This window comes from Lepisosteus platostomus, chromosome 3 (assembly GCF_059453375.1).
Source record: "Lepisosteus platostomus isolate fLepPlt1 chromosome 3, fLepPlt1.hap1, whole genome shotgun sequence".
In the NCBI taxonomy this organism is placed as follows: domain Eukaryota; kingdom Metazoa; phylum Chordata; class Actinopteri; order Semionotiformes; family Lepisosteidae; genus Lepisosteus; species Lepisosteus platostomus.
The window spans coordinates 13,209,012-13,231,444 of record NC_142613.1 but is presented as its reverse complement, the minus strand read 5'-3'; the positions used below and the strand labels follow the sequence as shown (position 1 = coordinate 13,231,444).

General features: G+C 51.1%; 1 protein-coding gene across 4 annotated transcripts; it reads left to right on the top strand.

Moving 5' to 3' along the window:
• The first annotated feature begins 1,158 nt into the window (after positions 1 to 1,158).
• On the top strand, positions 1,159 to 19,438 carry rassf2a (Ras association domain family member 2a). 4 transcript variants are annotated; one of them, XM_088624574.1, is made up of 11 exons: positions 1,159 to 1,307; positions 9,586 to 9,708; positions 10,935 to 11,010; positions 12,323 to 12,474; positions 13,405 to 13,502; positions 14,244 to 14,392; positions 14,943 to 15,044; positions 16,463 to 16,514; positions 17,320 to 17,441; positions 17,520 to 17,617; positions 18,281 to 19,438. In XM_088624574.1, the coding sequence occupies exons 2-11, from the start codon at positions 9,656 to 9,658 to the stop codon at positions 18,348 to 18,350; spliced, it is 972 nt and encodes a 323-aa protein (XP_088480700.1). In that variant the 5' UTR covers positions 1,159 to 1,307; positions 9,586 to 9,655; the 3' UTR covers positions 18,351 to 19,438. The 4 variants fall into 4 exon arrangements, with proteins under 4 accessions (XP_088480700.1, XP_088480702.1, XP_088480699.1 ...); XM_088624576.1 differs by having other exon boundaries at positions 1,165 to 1,307; positions 9,624 to 9,708; XM_088624573.1 differs by lacking the exon at positions 1,159 to 1,307 and adding an exon at positions 6,023 to 6,407 and having other exon boundaries at positions 9,624 to 9,708.
• The last annotated feature ends 2,995 nt before the right edge of the window (positions 19,439 to 22,433 follow it).

Sequence of the window (22,433 nt, the reverse complement as noted above, 5' to 3'; positions counted from 1 at the left end):
CCGAGAGCCCACAGAACAGGATTCGGTGAGGACCTCACCCCCCGAATCCGAGGTGGGATCCGGAGTTCACCCCCCCGGCTGAGGTCTGAGAAGATGGGGCGAGCAGATGGCTGCTGGGTGATTGGATTAGGGTTTGCAGTGTTGGTACGGAGACGCAGGCGAGCACAGGGCTTCCTCGGCCATACAGACCTCATGCTTGGGCCTCTGGCTCTCCTCGAAATCTGTGCCCTGCAGAGTTGGGCTGTGCCTGTGCTGTAAAACTAATTCAAACAAGGCAGGATGTACTAATTCAAGGGTTAAGCTCCAGCGCTCAGTCCTTCCATTCCAGTCCCATAGTGCTTTAATAGAGTCACTATCCTGACTGAGTACTGATCCTATTAGGCATGAGTGAAGTACTAGTGAACACGCTGGTGGATCTGGCCGAGTAACCTGACAGGGCTAGCACTGGACTGCGGCCGACTGCCCGCGCCAGGAGCCGGACTGCTCTGACCCACGCGTGTTCGGGTTTACAGGTGGAGAAGAGCTGCTAGCTACGGTACTTCCTCAGTGGATAAAACACGGGAGGCGCTGAAGTAACGGCCAGACAGAGGAGCGGCGACATCGCGCGAAAGGAGAATGACGGACACGTACAGACAGTCATGAATAATAGACTTTGGGCCAGAAGGAAGAACTCAAACACGCAAAAACGGGCACATGCCAGCCTCTAACACCGACAGCCCAAAGAATTTGCACAGCAAATCTCGCGGAACGTATTCGGGAAAAATTGTTCAGGTTATTTGTTGATATCCACAAGGACTTTAGCTCCCCAGCCAAAAGACAAAAACTGCAGGAAGAGATCCTTCCTTTTTGAAACAGTCCCGTGGGGTTTATGTGTGCCAGACAACAAGGTAGCGCACAATAGATTTACGGGAGGAACGGACGAGCACCGAGCGCGGCAGAGACTACCCGGGTAAGAAACCCTCTGAGACACGTGTGTGGGGCTCCGAGCTGCTCGGCATTGTTTGACGGGGAGCCCGCCCCCTCGGCCGCGCCGCCATTGGTCGGCGACACCAACAAAGGGGCGTGAGGCGGCCGCTGATTGGATGGTCCCGAGGATGTATTCCGAGCAGCTGGGATTCCCCTGGGGTCCGACCGCCCCCCATTCCACATCCCCCCCCCCCCGCCTTCCCCTTGCCCGAGCGATTGTACGCGAGCGAACCCGAACCGGACGCACCGACACGGTACAGAGCGCGTCGCGAACAGATCGGGTCAGCCCTGCAGGGAGAGCGCTGGGCGCGGAGGAGCGGCACAGCGGCCGGCGGAACAAAGTGAGTGTTGCCTTATTTATGCGAGGGAAAAGTACAGCACGCAGAAAAGAGATGCCTGGGAGTCTTGCTGGCTCTCACCCCGGTCTCTTCATTTGCCTTCGGTCGGGCAAGAGCGTCTCAGCCGCCCCTCGCCTCCTGCACACAGCACGGAATATCGCGTCGAGACCTGAACAGGCAGTAACAAAGCCGTATAATATACATCACGGGTGTGAGGGGGGCTGAGGGGGGCTGGGGGGGGCAGTTTCATCAATCTGCGATTTGCACGGCTGGCTCAGATAGCCGTGTCAGTTTCTCTCTGAGCGCTGAGGCCAGAGACCTCCCCGTCGAGTGACTTTTGGCGTCTTGTCTGCCCCTGACGGTTTCTCCAGCGCCCAGACCGCAGACCCAGAGAGCCGCTCCCGTCTCCGCGCACTGACTGGGTCTCTGATCTTACATAACGTGTCAGCGGTCGATCGCCTTGTACAGTATGCCTTCAATATCAGCTTGAAATTGATGAACCACACTCTGCTTCTGCTTTAATTACAGGGTGCTGTATATGGCTCTGGTTTAGTTAGCCAGTATAACTGCAGAGGCAGTCTATAGAATATGAACTCTCGCTACAGACAGGTGTACAGTAGGTGTTCTGTAATACACATTACTCAAGTGTATGTTATACATCTACACCCATATACTGCCGCCAAAATATAAATATATATCACAGTGCTCATAAAAACAGAGCTGTATGCCCAATCTTTACATAAACGCAGAAATCTTACGTATCAGATCGGTCACTGATAAGAATCTATAATTAGTTACGCAATGGCCACGTTGAAATAACATCACTGAGCGCAATACTCCTACTTATGTGTCAGCAGTAGAAATTAAAGGGCTCTAAAAACGCTGCGTCTGCACGCTCGCTCGAGGCGCCCGGCGCGTGTTTTCCATGTGAAAAAGGTGCGTGGACGCTGCCGGGCGCGTGTCCAGCCGGCCCGGCGGGCTCGGGTTCGGCGATGTCTCGGAACCGGAACCATCAACAACAGGGAACTGGATACGGTTTCACAAACTCGGACAAGGGTGGGTTTTGCCATCGGAGCCACAGATATGAGGAAGCTGCTCTTTTATGACGAAATACTGCATTTTGATTTTTCTAAGACGTTTTTTTCTTTTTCTCTGAAGGAGCGTAAGAATGAGGATTAGTGCGACGCATCTGCTCGCAAGCAGTTGATTAAAACGTAGTACACCGAGCAGCAGGTCTGTGTGAGGTCGTCAGTCACTTCGCCCAAGCTACTTCGTATGCAGCGGTTTTGTTACACGTACTCGCGCGGTGCTCCATCTGCACACGAGTTCACGACACTGTGAGTCAGTGAGTGTTTTTGGGGTCGCCATGGCGACGCCGACAATGGGGAGAGCCGGCGAGCCCTGAATGGAGCTGCGTGGCCGGTCAGGGGAAGGGGGGGGCGTCTCTTTAAATGGAGCGGAAAAGAAAGGGAAAGATTTTAAGAGACGAAGACGCTAAGCCCGGACGAAACTGAAAAGAGCACAAACAAACGTCGTGTGTGTGTTTCTATCGATGTGGGTGTATGGAAAGCGCCCGCGCAGCCGAGGGGAGTGCGAGGCGTGACCGGAACACGGGGCGTGGGAACGGGTCCGAGTCACGGGGGCGGGGCAGGGCAGGGCTGATCCCGGGGAGACCCTGTCAGAGAGACCCCCATTGACAGACTCTGCCACAGTACCCTGGAGCAGAGCAGTCCAGCGGGTACCAGCACAGCCGGGGGGTGACCCAGGCCAGCTGATCACACCCACCAGGACCAGCTAGCTGGGGAGGGAGAGTCTCCGAGGGGAAGTCTGGGTCAGGTCTGAAGTGGGCACGTACTGTAGATCTTGTCTGGAAAACTCTTGTAGATCCAGGAGCTGCGGTTTTCCAAAATGGGCTCTAATTACAGACCTCTGACCCAGGGGCCTGTTTATGTGCAGTGTTTCAAGAATTACAGCCGGAATGCACATTGACATTAAAGTCTGGTTTGTTTCACTTGCCCAGTGCCCAAAGTAAAAAACTGATGCCCAGGTTTGAAGTTGGTTTATTCGTTTTTTTTGTCCATGTCACAGCAGTTACAGTACAGGCAGAACACCGGGTTACAATATATCCAGGAGCTCGGTACTGGAGAGTTTAGGTGTGATGTGTTTAGGGGGCCGCGGTGTGTTTAGGTGTTCAGGGAGAGCTGGGCTGTGGTGTGCTCAGGTGTTCTGGAAGAGCTAGGCTGTGGTGTGCTCAGGTGTTCTGGAAGAGCTGGGCTATGGTGTGTTCAGGTGTTCTGGAAGAGCTGGGCTGTGGTGTGTTCAGGTGTTCAGGGAAAGCCGGGCTGCAGACAGAATCATGTGATGCTGTAGCTCTGAAGGACCCTGGCTGCAGTGGGTGCCCAGGGCTGTGGTGTGTTCAGGTGTTCTGGAAGAGCTGGGCTGTGGTATGTTCAGGGTGAGCTGGCCTGTGGTGTGTTCAGGTGTTCAGGGACAGCTGGACTGCAGACAGAATCATGTGATGCTGTAGCTCTGAAGGACCCTGGCTGCAGTGTGTGCCCAGGGCTGTGGTGTGTTCAGGTGTTCAGTTGTTTCGGTGTTCAGGGACAGCCAGGCTGCAGACATCAGAGGGAGGAGATGAGATCTGTCTGGAGGCTGTCTCCCAGCCCTCACTGCTGTTGCTGAAATATTAATTATGCAATTTTGTCTGCTGTTAATATTTAATCTTGCTTGTGCTCTGTGCCACAGCTGAGCCTGTCTGGAGCTGGAGGTCAGGCCTGGCGCCACTTCTCAAAGAGTTTTCTTTCAGCCTGTCCGAATGGAGATCCAATATTTCTACTATTAGTCTGGAACATCCTTAGAGCACATGAATTTCTGAATTCATCTGTAAATTTCGTGAGTCTTAAATGGATACATGAAATGGATTATTTTTATATATGAACAGTTTTTGGAAGTAAAATCTCTTGTGTCTTGTGCAGTATTTAATAGAACATAACGTGAAATGTCCATTTCATTCTGTACAAACAAGCTATCGATCCGCATTGGGAGAAGATGAACTTGAAACATCTGCTTAGGACTCATTTACAGAGTTTAAAGTGTAGGATTTAAAACAGGGAATGCTATATTACAATTGTAAAACACGCTGGTGAGACCTGCGTAAAATACTGTGTACAATTCTGATCCCCACCTTATAGAAAAGAAGAGAAGAGCAATAAAGTACGATCAGGAGTTCAAGGGACTTCACTTCACTGGTCAAGTGGAAACATGGAGGTGTTTTTAAAACTGTACATTAGGAAGCACGTCCTTACGTCAAGGGTGGCAGCAGAGTGGAACAAGTCTCCCAGCCATGTTGTTTTAGTTGACCTAGGCTTCTTTCACAAAATGAAGGAGATCCTTGGATCAGTTGACTTCTAACTACTAAGGGGCCTCTTTTCCTGCGTAACCTTTCTGTCCTTTATGTTCACCCAAAGCCTGTTGCTTTTCAAGATGGTGCTTGGGATCAAGAACTTTGACTCCTGGAAATATCTCAACTTTACAGGCGTTCATAGCTGCAAGAGGCATTAAGTTAAAGGTTTCTGTCACGAACAGTTCTTTTTGGGCCCTATGCAGACGACACGATCCGGAATTGTGAGGAAACGCTGGGGAAAAAGTCATGCAGGAGAGGGTATGGAGACGGGGGGCGTGTCCGAGGGGTGCAGGTGTCCAGGGAGAGTGAATCCGGGGTGAACAATCCATGAGAACATCCAAACGGGTAATCCAAGACTGAAGGTAGAGTCCAAGGCCAGGGGATCCTTCCAGGGAACAAAACCATGAACCGGGTCGGGACCGGTGGGGCGGGGAATCAGGAACAGAAAGTTAAAAGCATAACGGAGCCAGATGCAGCAGGACCTGGGCTCTCACGAAGCGGAATTCAATGAGGAACCAGGAGTGACGTCTGCGTCTGGCTTTTAAGGTGGAACGGAAATCAGAAACAGGTGCAGGTAATGGGGCAGAACAAGGAAGGGCTGGAGCGCCCTTAAGAGGAGGAGTAGCGATCGTGACAGTTTCATTGATTGTCTCCTGGAATATTCATCAATGAACACAGAGGATTTTCCTCATATCTGCGTGGAGTTTGCATGTTCTCCCTGTGTCCACCCACAGTCCAAAGACATACTGGTGGGTGAATTGGCTTCTGGGAAAATTATCCCTGGTCTGAATGTGTGCGTGTCTGTGTCTGCCCTGTTATGGACTGGTGTCCCGTCCAGGATGTTGCACCTGTAGCTTGCTGGGATAGGCTCGGCCTCCCCCTGCCACCCTGAATTGAATGATGCTGTTAGAAAACGAGTGGATGGATTTTCCACACTGGGCCTAGAGACATGTGAGTTAATCAGATCGCATGGACTGGTATCTTTTAGTCTGTCTGTAAGGTGGGTGTGTAATCCACTGAAAACTGCTCTCCGTGGAGCGATGCAGGTCGGTACACATACAGATGGGACCGTGGTTGGCACAAGTTTGCGTGGGCATGTTAGTGTCCACAAGGGGGCACTATAGGGGCACGATGTGTAGGCATGGACAGTGCGTGGCGCAGGGTTAGAAGCCTGAAAAGTTAGGAAGCTGCAAAATTCGAAGTTCGGGGGCCGTCCATGGAAACACCTGCCCCTTGGACTTGTTCGGAAGCACCGTGACTTTCCTCTCCCTGCAGTTTCCATGAGACAGCTGTGTCCCTGGACCGGCTCGCTGGGTGGGAGTGTCTGCGCGTCGGCGAGCCGGGGGAGAGGGTATCAGAAATGTGTCAGAGCGCGAGTTTCCTGTGCCTCCGTGGCGGAGGGGGCTGCGGGCGTCGGCAGCAAGGAGGAAGTCCGCACGAGTGCGAGAGCAGTTCGCTGACTCGGGGCTTCCTGTGAAGCCTCTCGGAACGAGGAAGTTGGAGCCGTGGCCTGCAGCTCGCTGGGAGAGCTCTGTCGGGCTGTGGCACAGGTCCCGTCGGCGCATCCCTCCAGGAAAGGCGCTTCTTCCGAAGGAATTCTCCACTCCCGAGGCTCCTACAGCCCGCTGGGAAGCAGGGGGAGAGGGTGACCGACTGCGGGTCTGGAGTTGGAGGACTAGAAATCCCTCCTTCACCAGTAGGTGTGTGAGTCTCGCTCTGTTTCCTGTCTGATTGCTCTTTCCTTTTTCAAAGAAATCGAAGAAGGGTCATGAATTAGGGTAAAATTGTCCTGTGTGAGTTTTTCTTTTTAATACATGTATTGTTCTGTTTCATTTTATGAAAATAAAAGTTGGCACTGCCTTAAAAGTACAATAGGACAGTTATGTTACAGTGGGGACTGTAGTAAAAGTGCAGTAGGACAGTGCTGTTACAGTGGGGACTGTAGTAAAAGTGCAGTAGGACAGTGCTGTTACAGGCCTGGTGGAGTGAGCTCAGTGAGCAGAGGTGTTCAGGTGAAGAGTCTCATATCACCTGTTCATGGGCTAGGTGTACTGTCCTGGTCTGAATTGTGCATGAGCACCTGTTTCTTCTAAAAGAACAGTCGTTTATTAATAGAACGTTTATCCGTATTGAAGCGGAACCACAGTAGTCAAATTAAGAGATTTATTATTTCCTCCAGTCAGAGGGCCGTGGTTTGTACTTTCCTAATATATCCTCGAACGGCCTGCAGATGACCAGACTCCGGATACATGCAGTCAGGATTTACAGGCATGGAGGTGCTCCGTTCACAGAGGCCCTGCCGTCACCGCTGTGCCTCGGACTGCAGAGGAAAACGAGTTTGCTTAATAAACACCTTCTTCCTCTTTCATAGCTTCAGCTTTTTTTTCCCATTTTATTTTCAAACAGTCCTCAGAAGCAAGGGAGGCTCATACCAGACTGAACGTTAGGTATCCCAAAACGTGCTTTACTCTGAAAAGTTCAAATTCCTTGTTGAAAATAAGGGGCTGTCAATCAGACAATGAGCGGCACAAAAGCACAGCGTTTCAGCACCAACACCCGCTCTATTGACTCGTTGTACCATTGCTAACACATGCACCGTATCTGGATAGATCCCTTATGTGCATTTAGACAAGCCAGATGTATCATCACCAAGAGAACACTTCTGCTTCTGGAAGAAAAAGTTTTGCAAATGCAAATTGACATTTTCCCAGTGTGGTGTCTGGGTATCTCAGTCTTTGCCCAGTCTCGTAAGACGCATTATGAGGTCCCCCTGCACTCCTCCTGCGCCTGGAGATGTAAAGTAATGTGGGAGTCCTCGTGGCCAAGGAGAACTCAGTTCCTGCTGATGTAAGTCGGGATTGGTGGACCAGTAGGTGGCGCTCTTCCCTCTGGGTCAGAATTTCCAAACCAACGCCCCAGTATGGGGACACTGTCCTGTGAATGAGACATTAAACTGGGGCCCTGATGTACTGTACAAGCAAGTGTACAACTGCATTGTCTTTGACTGCACATCATTTCATAGCCTAATATTTGTGATGAACTTCTCTGTGAGCATTCTCTGATCATCAGCGTATGGGACCAAACCAGAATTTGGTGGGAAAAGAGATATGTTGCAGAAACGTGCTTCTGCAACCCTAATCTTTACCCATTGGTGACAGGATTGTGTCTTGGCAAACATCAGTGAAATTTCTTTCAGTTTCTTGGTAAGGAATAGAATTGCTAGAGGCAACGAACGCAGTGCTGATCCCAGCCTTAGCAAACATTGGATTGAAATTGAATCGTGGGAACTGAATAAGAGACGTTCTTTTATTTTTCTGTCTCTCCGAGTTCCTTCACTTCTCACATGGACTGCGGTGTCCAGCTAACAGGAAGTAAAGGGAATCATCAGCTTTCACAACATGGCTTGTTCCACGCTCCCACAGCCCTTTGTGTAAAGAAGTGCTTTCTGTTTTTTCTGGTTTAAGTAAATTTCCACGTAGTTTCCACTCAGGTCCAGTAAAGCAACAGTTTACCTTCTACTGGTAGGAGCTGGTGAGTAGTTCAAGCCAGTTCTTACTCATAAACCCCAGTCCGGACAGTCACAAACCAGTTGCTGGGCTGGGCAGACCCAGCCGGGCGTTGTGGATCTCGGGGCGTGGTTAAAGAGGTGAATGGCTCAGATGAGTGGGCGTGTCAGGGTAGAGCAACTCGGGGTGTGTGGCCATCAGCTGAGTCTTCAGAACTGCTGGCGACTGTGAGTTGGGGGACTATTCAATAAAAAAATCATTGCAGATTCCAGTTTTCGAAAAGAATGAAACAGTGGTGGGCCGTCCTGATCCTGCAGGGCCAGTGTGTCTGCAGGGTTTCAGTAACAAGCTCAATCCCCTCATTACTGGCTTAGCGGGACAGGTTGCCACCTTCCCCCAGCAACCCAGCAGAAACGCCAGCCCTCCGGGACACGGAATTGGACGCTCCTGGAATAAGAAACTAGGAATCTGCAATGGTCAGTTCTTTCTCGGTCTTGTCTGCACCGAAAGGGGCAAACCGCTAAACTGGAGTGGTCTACAACATCTTCTGCAGAGAGACCTGGGAAAGGACAAAGTGATTATCTAATAAAAAACAATATAGCATATGCAACTGTATCGCTCTAAATTCAGTTTAATGTTATGAAGAAGTGAGCTGCGATTGGCAGACTTAAAACTAAGAGCATTCACAGTTCTTTCTTTACTTAAAACTAAGAGCATTCATAGTTCTATCTTCTATCAGTTTGAATGATGGGGAACCGTTCTGCAAACCGAAACCAGAAGTGATGTCCAGGACTAACCACTGGGTAACTGTTGACTGTTCATTAGAATTGAAAATGCATTATCCTCGTCATAGCAGCAGGGCCTCAGAACTTGTCTCTGGTCATGAGAGCAGCATGAGACTGAAGTTAGTGATGTGTGAGCGTCTGTCTGTCTGCAGCCGGTGACTCCAGTCCTCTCCAGTCTTACCAACAGCCTTTCTGTGCTTTGAAACAATGTGGCTGTCTGTCTGCGTGGTGGTGGAAGTTCATTTTGAACATGAGGACAGAACTGCACAAAAAGTCTCCACAACAGACAGAAGCTCCCAACAGACATTCAAACATGTGAATTCATGGTTTTTATCAAATGAATGGCACCTTCTTTTAACTCTGGAAATGCTACGGTTTTCGGTTTTGGTCCTTCCCCCCCCCCCCCTAGTGTGGGGTTTCATTTCAGAGTGGAAAGGACACCAAGTAATGGGGGTTCAGTGGGAAGAAAGATAGTCTGGTGATTGTTTTTCAGTCGTCTTCTCTTGGTTGAATGGTTGTGTTTTATGTGTTTTAATCTTTCTCTCTCTTTCCTCTCCCACCTTTCTCACTCCCCCCATTTCTCCAAATTCACTGTCCTCGGCTCCCTCCGTCTCTCTCTGCACAGCTCTGCCGATGTGTCTCCCTGGCTGACGGACGATGGACAACAGGCAGGACGTAGTTCAGGTCGGAGAAAATAAGTTCATCAGCAAGTAAGAGTCATATAGAGCCCTCCCGCTGTACCTCTCTCTCACACACACACACACAGAGCCCTCCCGCTGTACCTCTCACACACACACACACACAGAGCCCTCCCGCTGTACCTCTCACACACACACACACACAGAGCCCTCCCGCTGTACCTCTCACACACACACACACACAGAGCCCTCCCGCTGTACCTCTCACACACACACACACACAGAGCCCTCCCGCTGTACCTCACACACACACACGCAGAGCCCTCCCGCTGTACCTCTCACACACACACACACACAGAGCCCTCCCGCTGTACCACACACACACACAGAGCCCTCCCGCTGTACCACACACACACACAGAGCCCTCCCGCTGTACCTCACACACACACACACAGAGCCCTCCCGCTGTTCCACACACACACAAACAGAGCCCTCCCGCTGTACCTCTCACACACACACACACACAGAGCCCTCCCGCTGTACCACACACACACAGAGCCCTCCCGCTGTACCACACACACACACACAGAGCCCTCCCGCTGTACCTCTCACACACACACACACATAGAGCCCTCCCGCTGTACCTCTCACACACACACACACAGAGCCCTCCCGCTGTACCTCTCACACACACACAGAGCCCTCCCGCTGTACCTCTCACACACACACACACACACAGAGGCCTCCCGCTGTACCACACACACACACAGAGGCCTCCCGCTGTACCACACACACACACAGAGCCCTCCCGCTGTACCTCTCACACACACACACAGAGCCCTCCCGCTGTCACACACACACACACACACACACACACACACAGAGGCCTCCCGCTGTACCACACACACACACACAGAGCCCTCCCGCTGTACCTCTCACACACACACACAGAGCCCTCCCGCTGTACCACACACACACACACACACACACACACACACACAGAGGCCTCCCGCTGTACCACACACACACACACAGAGCCCTCCCGCTGTACCACACACACACAGAGACCAGATCTCGATGCAAGACGTCACAGCGCAGCTCAGTGTAGTTTTGACACAGGTGTGTGGTGATACCCCTCCACTCAGCGGAGCATGAGCTGGCAGCAGTGTGCTCTCAATCACTCACCACTCAGGCGCCCTTTATTGTGACTGCTGGATCTCCTTGAGGTCAGCCTTTGGCTGAAGTTGGCATGTTGCCCATTGTGGTGCTGGGGCTGATGGTCTGTCCTGTGTCTGTAGGAGTGCTCTGCTGTCACACCTCAAAACCTACAATCTCTACTATGAGGGACAGAATCTACAGCTGCGACACAGAGAGGTAAGAGCTGTGCCATCTGTTCAGTTGCTAATTAGTTCTAATGGGAGAGCTCCCGTTTTCCCTTTGTCTCCACCCCTCAACACTTGGTCTGACTACCCCCTTTCCCCTCTTTCTCAGTTATTACCTGCCTCTCCTTCTCTCCCAGCCCACACTGCCTCTCTCCCAGTGTCTCAGCTCTAACCACTAGCCCACACTGCCTCCCTCTCTCTCTCCCAGTGTCTCAGCTCTAACCACTAGCCCACCCTGCCTCCCTCTCTCTCTCTCCCAGTCTCTCAGCTCTAACCACTAGCCCACACTGCCCCCCTCTCTCTCCCAGTGTCTCAGCTCTAACCACTAGCCCACACTGCCCCCCTCTCTCTCCCAGTGTCTCAGCTCTAACCACTAGCCCACACTGCCCCCCTCTCCCTCTCAGATATAACCAGTTGCCTAGACACCCTTCATCACTCTGTCTCAGGCTAAACATGTCATCTGTAACATCTGCTGCTGGCATCAGGTGTGGCTCGGTTTTTCCTTCACTGGGCCTCTTCTATAATTAATCATGCCCTGTGGTTTGGCAGGGGGCAATTACTCCGCGTGTGTCTGTGTGCAATTCTGCATGAATACCCCCCACACACAGGCACCCTGCTGCCTCCCAGTGTGCACTGCAGCCCCGTACCCATTGAGAGAGAGCAGTACAGGTGAAATACACACCAGATCAAGTGCTCCCACTCCCCACAGGTACTGTAATATCTTTCGAATACACAAGAGAGCCTTACAATGGCTTGGATTCCTCTCCTGTTTGGGAGAGAAGCCAAACCTGCAGACAGAAGCACAACAAATCCTTTTTGTTGTAGCTTCCTTGTGCGTTGTCATTTAACCCTTTCTGGTAGCGCGGCTCAGAGAACTTTCACCCACAAAACACAGTCTAGGATGTTTCCTAGCTTTCATTTGAAAGAAGAAAAAAACTGATTGTTTAGAAGAAAGAAAACGTTCCTCTCTTCTTCCAAATAATAAATGGTTCTGGAGAGAGTGGCTACCGTCATCCCACAGTTTTACGACAAAAAAAAATACTCCAGGCATCCAGATTCTTTCCTTGAAGCTCTACAACGCTCCCCAGTGCACACTGAAACACCCTTAAACACACAGACTCCACTAACTGCCCATGATCTCCCACGTTAAGCCCATGTGAGAATGTGTGCTGGACCTTATTCAATAATACAGTAATGTGACACCCAGGTGACCTCGTTCCTTGTCTGTGAGGCCCTGTTTGGCGCAGGGAATGACAGTCCCTCCAGGACTGACGCGCCTCACCGTGTCTTGTGTCCGTGGGCAGGAGGAAGGCGAGCTCATAGTGGAGGGGCTGCTCAACATCTCCTGGGGTCTCCGCCGGCCCATCAGGCTGCAGATGCAGGACGACAACGAGCGAATCAGACCTCCCCCCTCCTCCACCTCCTGGCACTCAGGCTGCACTCTGGATGCTCAGAGGTGAGGCTCGAACCCGGGACTCCTCCTCCTCCTCCTCGGTCCTTTGACTTTGGGAGCATGTACACTGCCGATTAGGATAAAATGCAATAGTGGGAAGCTGGCCGAACGTGCCAGGTGAGGATTCAGTTTACTTCTTATCTGGATCCTGTCTGTTCCTACGCACTCACAGGACTAAGTGATGATCACATGTGGTTTTACATAAAAAACTGGCTGGATCTCAGTTATCCTGACCAACACGTATCTAAAAATACAGTCTGGCTCACTTGCTGCAAGCCTGTCAGCACAGGGGTATCCTCAGGCTGGGGACGTCAGTGTGCAGCATGGCCAGTGAGAGGCATGCCCTCTTGTAAGGCGCTATATGTGCAGCTTGGAGTGAGTCGCAGGCCGTGTGACTCTGACAGGGGTCTGGAGGCTGTAGCTGTAGGCTTTGATTGAACAATTCTCTTCCAAAATTAGGAGAGTTTACAGAAGTAAAAGAATGGGTCCCCAGTTGAGCTCTGGGATCTCTGGTTTGAGCCCGAGTCATGTCGCTTTGTGGAGGCTGTGATTCGAATTGCCCAGGAGGGGGCGCAGCTGGCGGGGCGGGGTTGTTCGACCAGGGCTCCCCTCTGTGACATGGTGACATAGCGCTCTCCTGTGGTCTCCTGGAGCCTCTGCTCCGAGAGGAACTGAGTACCTCCGATCGTGGGGTTTGGAGCTCCAAGCTTCAAATCTGTTGATTGTATCAAAAACTGATGACTGTAAAATTGAAAACAATAAGGATGCGTTTTGCGAATCTCTCGCAGACCATGTTGCTTCATTCCGTTAAACTGTCCTACCAGTTTCCTGTTTAGAATACAGTGAGGAAGTGTCCCATCGCCCGTTCCAGTACAGATGAATGCAGTTTTCTCCTTCTTTCTCTCCTCGCTCCCCCCTCCTCTCTGTGTTCAGCAAAGAGGGCTCCCAGCTGGCCCCGCCGGCCATCCAGGTGACCGAAGCCGATGACCAATCAGACGGCAGCGCTGTGATGAAGGAGGAGGGCGAGGCAGGTAGGACTGTGGCGAAACGGAAGAGCAGCCTCATGGCTCTGTATCGAACGGGCAGCACCATGGAATGACATGAGAGAGCACTGTGTGGAGAGGAGTCTGTCACAAGTGTACACCCGGTGGTTGTGTCACCTCAGATTGTATACAGAGCAGATTTAAGTTGTCCCTTGGTCACATAGTGGGTTTAAACTAACAGTTAATAACAGCTCCCACTCCTACTGGGAGAGGGGGGAGGGAACGCAGTTGAACTGACAGCCCAGTATGTGATCTCCTGTCACAGCCTGAGGAGCAGTGAACCTGACTCCCAGGAATGTTTTATGTTAATTGTGCTTGTTTTGCTTTGGAACACTGATTTTACTCGTTGGTCATGCCAATTAAGCACCTTGAATTGAATTGACTTGAATTAAAATCAAGGCACTAGTTCTTCCCCACAGTATCGTTCTTAAGTTCGAGTGGTGGTGGGAGTTTAAATACGCAGCCGTGTTATTGAAGTAGCTACCCCAAGAAGAAACTGAATTAGTCCTCCAATCCACACAGGAGGCATTTATTTACACAAAGAGTGGTGGGGGTGTGGAACAAGCTGCCCACCCATGTTTGCTGAGAAACAGCTGGATGAGATTGTTGCATCATTGGCTTCTAACTACTAATTTATTCTGCTAACTAATAATTCCGGTTAACGTTTCAATCTGCCCTCCCCTCCACCCTTCCTGCTCTCCCAACCCCCTCCTGTCCGTTGCCGCCCAGGTGATGAAGACGAGGAGGACTCCCCCCAGCTGCTCCGGACGAAGAGCGACGCAGGGGTGTGGCGCAGAGGGAAGAGACGGACGCCCAGCGACCAGCGGCGACTCAGACGCCACCGGTTCTCCATCAACGGCCACTACTACAACCACAAGGCAGGGCTGGTCTCCACAGCAACGGACTCGTCACACACACGTGTGCACAAGCAGGGGGTGCTGGGGTGGAGTGGGCTGTGGTTAGCGGCCTTTTTGGCTTTCATTGAAAGAGCAAAGCCTGTAGGCTCGCCCTGTCAAGAGATGCCTGCAGGCGTGTGGGCCTCCAGCACCAGCTGGGTGGTACTGGGGAGCTGGCTAGGGGCCGAAACCTGATTGGCTGAGCTGGGGATAGACAGGCTCCTCACCCTCCACCTGGACAACCAATCACCTTTCAGCTTCTTGCAATGTCCAGAGGCTGCCCCTCCCCCTTACACATGGGCGCAGACCCAGAGTCACTGCCATCCCCACGTTTACTGGGAGCACCACAGAAAGTATCTGTTCATTCCACATGCGGGAAAAAAGGGAACGGGGAATTTGGCTTCAAAGCAGTAGCGGTACTTATGGTTCTAAAGAGCTTGCAAGACAAAGGAATTGAACAGAATGTGAGTTTTGTCACACAAGTGAGGACATTGTCGAGCCCAAGTTCACCCCAGGCTGCTCTCTCCCACAGACGTCTGTCTTCACGCCTGCGTTTGGCTCCGTGACCAACGTGCGGATCAACAGCACCATGACGACGCCGCAGATCCTAAGGCTGCTCCTCAACAAGTTCAAGGTGAGCAAGATCAATCCACTGGGCTCTGCGCTGCCTACCAGGAGTCTCCTCACAGACTGCTCCCTGCGGAGGATGTTCGCCACTGTCGCCAGTCCTCTGGTTATTCCGTTTCCTGATGAGCATGATTCCACAACATTGTTAGGAAACGCGCTGAACGCCACTGACTTCACTGATTGCTCATTACCAGAGAATTCAGTTGACCTGCTCTTCCCTGGAGCTCAGTCCTGAGCTCTGAGCCGCTCCCTGCAAACGATTTCATTTGCAAGCTCCAAGCTGTTGGGAATAAGAGCCTGCTGCTAACGGAGAGGACTACAGAAGTTTTCCGTCTTGGATCATGTCTGGGTGGAGCCTGCGTGTTCCTTACTCTGACAAGGGGGCGCACGGCTGGTCTGATCCTGTGCAGGGCGCAGTGCAGATTATATAAAACTGTGGGAGACCCCCCCCGCCCTTCAAAAAGATAGCCCCAGGGATCTTAGCAAATAATAATAATAATAATAATCATTGCTTACACTTATATAGCGCTTTTCTGGACACTCCACTCAAAGCGCTTTACAGGTAATGGGGACTCCCCTCCACCACCACCAGTGTGCAGCCCCACCTGGATGATGCGACGGCAGCCATAGTGCATCAGAACACTCACCACACACCAGCTATCAGTGGGGAGGAGAGCAGAGTGATGAAGCCAATTCATATAGTGGGAATTATTAGGAGGCCATGATTGGTAAGGGCCAATTGGAAATTTGGCCAGGACACCGGGGTTACACCCCTACTCTTTTCGAGAAGCGCCCTGGGATTTTTAATGACCACAGAGAGTCAGGACCTCGGTTTTACGTCTCATCCGAAGGACGGCACCTGTTTACAGTATAGTGTCCCCGTCACTATACTGGGGCATTAGGACCCACATGGACCGCAGGGTGAGCGCCCCCTGCTGGCCCCACTAACACCTCTTCCAGCAGCAACCTTAGTTTTTCCCAGGAGGTCTCCCATCCAGGTACTGACCAGGCTCACACCTGCTGAGCTTCAGTGGGTTGCCAGTTGTGAGTTGCAGGGTGATATGGCTGCTGGCAACCCACTGAATGAAAGTGCACATGTTCTACACTATGTGGTCTCACAGACCTTTCCATATAATTAATATCAGGTCCTGCCCTCAAGAGAAGCCCTCTCTCTGTTACTAAGTCTTAGCAGTTTATACGCCAACTGCTTCCCAAATCCCAACCACTCCTAAAACACATCCCTGATTAACACCCATGTGCAAGTATGTAACCTACCCTCACCATTCATATAATGACTGACCTGACAAGTGGTGAAATATACAAGTGTTCGAAGTTTTTGTGGCCTCTGGTGGCGAGTCTGCTGCTATCACGGCCCCTTCACAGACCAGCCTGCCACAAGCCTCTCTCTGTGTCTCCCTCCTGCAGATCGAGAATTCCCCCGACGAGTTCTCACTGTACCTGGTGCACACCAGCGGGGGTAAGAGCACCGTCACCACCCTCAGTCATCACCTTGGTGTGCCTTGGGGTGTGTGTACCAGCGTGTGTGTCTGAGTGTGTATCAGCGTGTGTGTCTGGGTGTTTGTTTGGGTTTTTTAAGGGTCAGGGTCCCGGGGGTGTGTGGGGTCAGTGTCTGAGGGGCAGTAGGGGTCAGTGTCTGAGGAGCAGTAGGGGTCAGTGTCCTGGGGGGTGTGTGGAGTTTAGGCTCTCAGGGGGTGTGTGGAGCTCAGTCTCTGGGGGTGTGTGAGGTCAGTGTCTGAGGAGCAGTAGGGTTCAGTGTCTCAGGGGGTGTGTGGGGTTCAGGATCTGTGTGTGTGTGGGGTTCAGTGTCTCAGGGGGTGTGTGAGGTCAGTGTCTGAGGAGCAGTAGGGGTCAGTGTCTCGGAGTGTGTGTGGGGTTTAGGCTCTCGGGGGGGTGTGGGGCTCAGCATCTGGGGGTGTGTGGGGCTCACTGTCTCGGGGGGAGGGGTGTGGGGTTCAGTGTCTCGGAAGGGGGGTGTGGGGTTCAGGATCTGTGTGTGTGAGGGGTTCAGTGTCTAAGGGGGTGTGTGGGGTCAGTGTCTGAGGGGCAGTAGAGGTCAGTGTCTCGGGGGTGTGTAGGGTTCAGGGTCTCGGGGGGGGTGTGGGGCTCACTGTCTTAGGGGGGGTGGGGTGGGGTTCAGTGTCTCGGGGTGTGTGTGGGGTTCAGGGTCTGGGGGTGTGTGGGGTTCAGGGTCTCGGGGGGTGTGTGGGATTTGGGGTCTGGGCTGGCGAGTCTCAGTGTCTTGCCCCCTCTGCTTGCTCCAGAGCGGCAGGAGCTGAAGTCTACAGACCACCCTCTGGCCGTGCGCGTCCTGCAGGGCCCCTGCGAGCAGGTCAGCAAGATCTTCCTGATGGAGAAGGACCTGGGCGAGGAGGTCACCTACGACGTGAGTCCACACACTGCAGGGTCACAGAGCTCCCTCCAGATGGGACAGTCTCTCACCCCTCTCCTCTCCCTCTCCCAGGTGGCTCAGTACATTAAGTTCGAGATGCCAGTGCTGCGCAGTTTCATCGCCAAGCTGCAGGAGGAGGAGGATCGCGAGGTGCAGAAACTGAAGACTAAGTAAGTAAATTACAGTCTGGGTGGCATTGAACGCCACAGGAGCGTAGTGTTGCAGTGTAGTAAAAAGAGCAGTATACTGCAGCACTGTTCCACAAAGAATTGAATGACCAGGTGTGGTACCACAGCTGTCCACCAGATGGAGCTCTTGTTGCAAAAACTGCATGTCCTGCTCCCTGAAGCCCTAACTGAGCCTTGTTCAGAAGCGTTAAAGCAAATCTTAGATCCACTAGCCAGTCACTCATACGCCTCACAGCAGGCTCACATGGTGTGGAAGAAAGAGGCCCTAACCAACAACATGCAGTATCTGCTCTGTCGATTGCAAATGGTTGGCAGGTTAGAGTTTGGGTTTACTCTGGAGAAATTAATTAAGCAGAATGACAAGCCAGAGCCAAAAAACTGCAAGAAAAATCATCTTCTTTCCCTCTTCCATCTTCTTAATTCACAACTAAGCAAAGCAAGAGGCAAAAAAGACCCACAACTGCACCTGGACATTAATAGCAACAGTGTGATAAATGACACACACTGAACAATCATCTGGACAGTCCACTGCTCGGCCACAAGGAGAAATTCAGTCTGTCACCGCACATTCACGTGACCACCAGCACACAGCAGAAACATTGGGTCCATGTTAAACGCCCACTCTCTGTGTCTGTCTCTCTCCAGGTACACAGCCCTGCGCTCTTTGATTCAGAGGCAGCTCCAGTGCGCGTCAGAGGGGCCCACCTCCATGTGACCACCCCTCGGAGCCCCTCCCCTCCTCACAGAGCCCTCCCCCTCCCCAGCATCGTTCCACTCCTCCCTCTCTCTCTCCTCTGCCTTCACTCCCTTTTCTGCCTCACACCGCTCCACTCTGCCCACCCCTGTGGCTCTGCAGCCACAGGCACTCTGCTTTTCTGTGGGAAGAGTTTTGCTCCCAATATCCCTGCGTACTCTGGTACCCCCTGATATCGTCATGGCAACCCCCAGCCAACGCCATGGCAACCAGTATCCTCTGTGATGCAAGTGAACTGTAGTAACTTGTGAAGAACAGCAATAATAAGTATGAATACCTTTTGTAGCACTTTTTGTTCCTGTGGACTGTGTTCCTCTAATGAACAGAATGGCAGGTCAGAGAAATAAAAACCAAGTTTAAAGAAATGAAGCCCATGCTCCATAAGGGAGCTGGTCAGAGTCTCCACCCCCAGAAGGAAGTGTCAGTCAGAAAGAAGTGGGTTCTAGCTCTCCTCTGGGGACAGGAGGCACAATCCTCTTGCAGGACGTCCAGTCTCAGGCTGACCTCCCTGGCAGCAGTGGACTCTTTGTTTGCTCTTTGCCAGGTCCGGGTGTTTCTGGTGTTGGGGGTACTGGCATGGCCACAGTGCCCAGCCCCTTGACCTTCGCCTCTGCGTGATTCTGAAACTGTGACGACGCGACGGTTCACGGTTCAGTTTATTTTATGTACACTCCCCTTTGTGGACCGCGCCGATGACGTCGCCCTTCCCAGCACTGCTTTGCCTGATCAGTTTGGAAATAAAGAGCCAAAAGGAGGGACTTCTGGTCCCGTGGGCTAACGTTTCGGCCCCAGTCTTCCTTCTCCCTCTTTTTGGTCTTCTTGAGGAAACATGGAGCTTCGCTGTGTGTGTGTGTAAAAAGATTTTGATGTGTAGAATGTTCCTTGGGTGTCTGCTGAGTGTGCTCTCTGCTTCTGCGTTTGGACAGCTTTTTCCAGCCGACTGCGTTGTCCACCTTTGCTTAAAGATAAGACGTGAGTGAGGAAAAGAAGTGCACATCATTTTTTTTTCTGTAAGTGGATTGCAATAATAAACTTTTTTTATTATTTAATTGAGATGTGTTGCACAATGCTGGGTGCTCTTTCAGGAAGATTGCACAGGACTATGCCTGGATTATTGTGCTGTCCGTTTTTAGGCCAGGTTTTGAGCTGTCCGGAGGTGGGCTGAATTCTGCTAGCTTGTGCTGTCCTAGACTTGAGATGGGCTGTACTGGTCAAGTATGTACGAGAGCTGGAATTGACTCAATTTCTTGGGTAGCACTAGACAACAACTGGCTGAATTGCACTAGACAACAATTGCCTTGGGCTGGACTGAAGCAGAGTGATTTGATTCATGCTGAAACCTGAAATCCTGGCCTCCCCTCCCAGGTGACACTGCTGCCCATTGTCTCTTGTATTTCTTCATATTTGCAGTCTATGTCTGCAGTCCACTGGATTAAGAATGGTCAGTAATTGAAGACTCGGATCATGGCAGCAGCTCCTGTACTGCACAGCCAGAATGAGGACGCACATATTTAGAATGAAGCTGTTACACGAGGTTGGCCAACCCTAGTCCTGGAGAGCCACAGATCAGCAGTTCCTACAGGTCACCCTTATCGCAATTATTTCCACACATTTGGAACAATCGTATTTGACCAGTTAAGTTTAGAGATCATCTGGCCGATCCATTATGAGATGTCTGCTGACAGCTGGTAAAGGAAGGGCAGGAGGGCACCGGTGGGGGTCACACTCCAGTCGGGATGCTAGTCCGCTGCAGGGACTTCTGTATCTGGCTTGTCTTTGTGAGGAACTCGGCACATCCCAAGAAAGCCCAGTGGAGAGCAGGTTCAAACGTGCAAGCACCACACAAAAGGCACCCCAGTCTGGAATCGAACCCAGTGAGGCAGCAGGCGTCACCAATGCACCATTGTTTCATTAATTAAAAAATGAAAGTACCAGCACCCTGTATATGACCGGGGACACAGCTATCCCTTCCTGATACAAGCAGGATGGGTTCACTTGGATCAGTGCTTAAAAGGCTTTAGAAATGAAGGATTTTGGGGTGACCCATAAGAAGTGCTACATACAGTGCCTTGCGAAAGTATTCGGCCCCCTTGAACTTTTCAACCTTTTGTCACATTTCAGGCTTCTAACATAAGGATATAAATTTTTTATTTTATGTGAAGAATCACCAACAAGTGGGACACAATTGTGAAGTGGAACGAAATCTATTGGATTTTTGAAACTTTTTTAACTAATAAAAAAATGAAAAGTGGGGCGTGCAAAATTATTCGGCCCCTTTACTTTCAGTGCAGCAAACTCACTCCAGAAGTTCAGCGAGGATCTCTGAATGATCCAATGTTGTCCTAAATGACTGATGGTGATAAATAGAATCCACCTGTGTGTAATCAAGTCTCTGTATAAATGCACCTGCTCTGTGATAGTCTCAAGGTTCTGTTGAAAGCACAGAGAGCATCATGAAGACCAAGGAACACACCAGGCAGGTCCGTAATACTGTTGTGGAGAAGTTTAAAGCCGGATTTGGATACAAAAAGATTTCCCAAGCTTCAAACATCCCAAGGAGCACTGTGCAAGCGATCATCTTGAAATGGAAGGAGTATCAGACCACTGCAAATCTACCAAGACCTGGCCGTCCCTCTAAACTTTCAGCTCAGACAAGGAGAAGACTGATCAGAGATGCAGCCAAGAGGCCCATGATCACTCTGGATGAACTGCAGAGAACTACAGCTGAGGTGGGAGAGTCTGTCCATAGGACAACAATCAGTCTTACACTGCACAAATCTGGCCTTTATGGAAGAGTGGCAAGAAGAAAGCCATTTCTCAAAGATATCCATAAAAAGTCTCGTCTAAAGTTTGCCACAAGCCACCTGGGAGACACCCCAAACATGTGGAAGAAGGTGCTCTGGTCAGATGAAACCAAAATCGAACTTTTTGGCCACAATGCAAAACGATATGTTTGGCGTAAAAGCAACACAGCTCATCACCCTCAACACACCATCCCCACTCTCAAACATGGTGGTGGCAGCATCATGGTTTGGGCCTGCTTTTCTTCAGCAGGGACAGGGAAGATGGTTAAAAATTGAGGGGAAGATGGATGCAGCCAAATACAGGACCATTCTGGATGAAAACCTGTTGGAGTCTGCAAAAGACCTGAAACTGGGACGGAGATTTATCTTCCAACAAGACAATGATCCCAAACATACAGCAAAATCTACAAAGGAATGGTTCACAAATAAACATATCCAGGTGTTTGAATGGCCAAGTCAAAGTCCAGACCTGAATCCAATCGAGAATCTGTGGAAAGAGCTGAAAACTGCTGTTCACAAACGCTATCCATCCAACCTCACTGAGCTCGAGCTGTTTTGCAAGGAAGAATGGGCAAGAATTTCAGTCTCTCGATGTGCAAAACTGATAGAGACATACCCCAAGCGACTTGCAGCTGTAATCGCAGAAAAAGGTGGCTCTACAAAGTATTAACGCAAGGGGGCCGAATAATTTTGCACGCCCCACTTTTCATTTTTTTATTAGTTAAAAAAGTTTCAAAAATCCAATAGATTTCGTTCCACTTCACAATTGTGTCCCACTTGTTGGTGATTCTTCACATAAAATAAAAAAATTATATCTTTATGTTTGAAGCCTGAAATGTGGCAAAAGGTTGAAAAGTTCAAGGGGGCCGAATACTTTCGCAAGGCACTGTAGTAGCTGTGCTTATCCTGAACTGGGATTGGGGACCCCTGCTGAAGTACTGGAAGCCTGCTGGGTCACATGACAGGTGCTGCCGCTCACCAGCTCTACGTGACTTCACTAGGACACTAGGCTCCTGAGGAACAACAGATGAAATCCTGGGTACAAGTGACCCACAAGTGTGCCACAGACCGACTTGCCCCTCCACCTGCATGCGCATTCATCGTGTGGCACGCCGGACGCTCCACAGTGCTGGCAGAGTCCTAGCCACAGGTCTCTGGCTCGTTCCAGCAGAGCTGTGTGGAAGTGCATTTAAAACAAAGAACAAGCTGCCCATATCACCCTGCAGCTCCCAGCTGGCAG

What these genes read in the sequence shown, in the direction of transcription:
- rassf2a (XM_088624574.1), top strand. Translation starts at nt 9,656, where the DNA reads ATGGACAACAGGCAGGACGTAGTTCAGGTCGGAGAAAATAAGTTCATC. An exon ending in TACAGCTGCGACACAGAGAG is followed by an intron (nt 11,011 to 12,322) that starts GTAAGAGCTGTG and finishes GTCCGTGGGCAG; the next exon opens with GAGGAAGGCGAGCTCATAGT. An exon ending in GTGCAGAAACTGAAGACTAA is followed by an intron (nt 17,618 to 18,280) that starts GTAAGTAAATTA and finishes GTCTCTCTCCAG; the next exon opens with GTACACAGCCCTGCGCTCTT.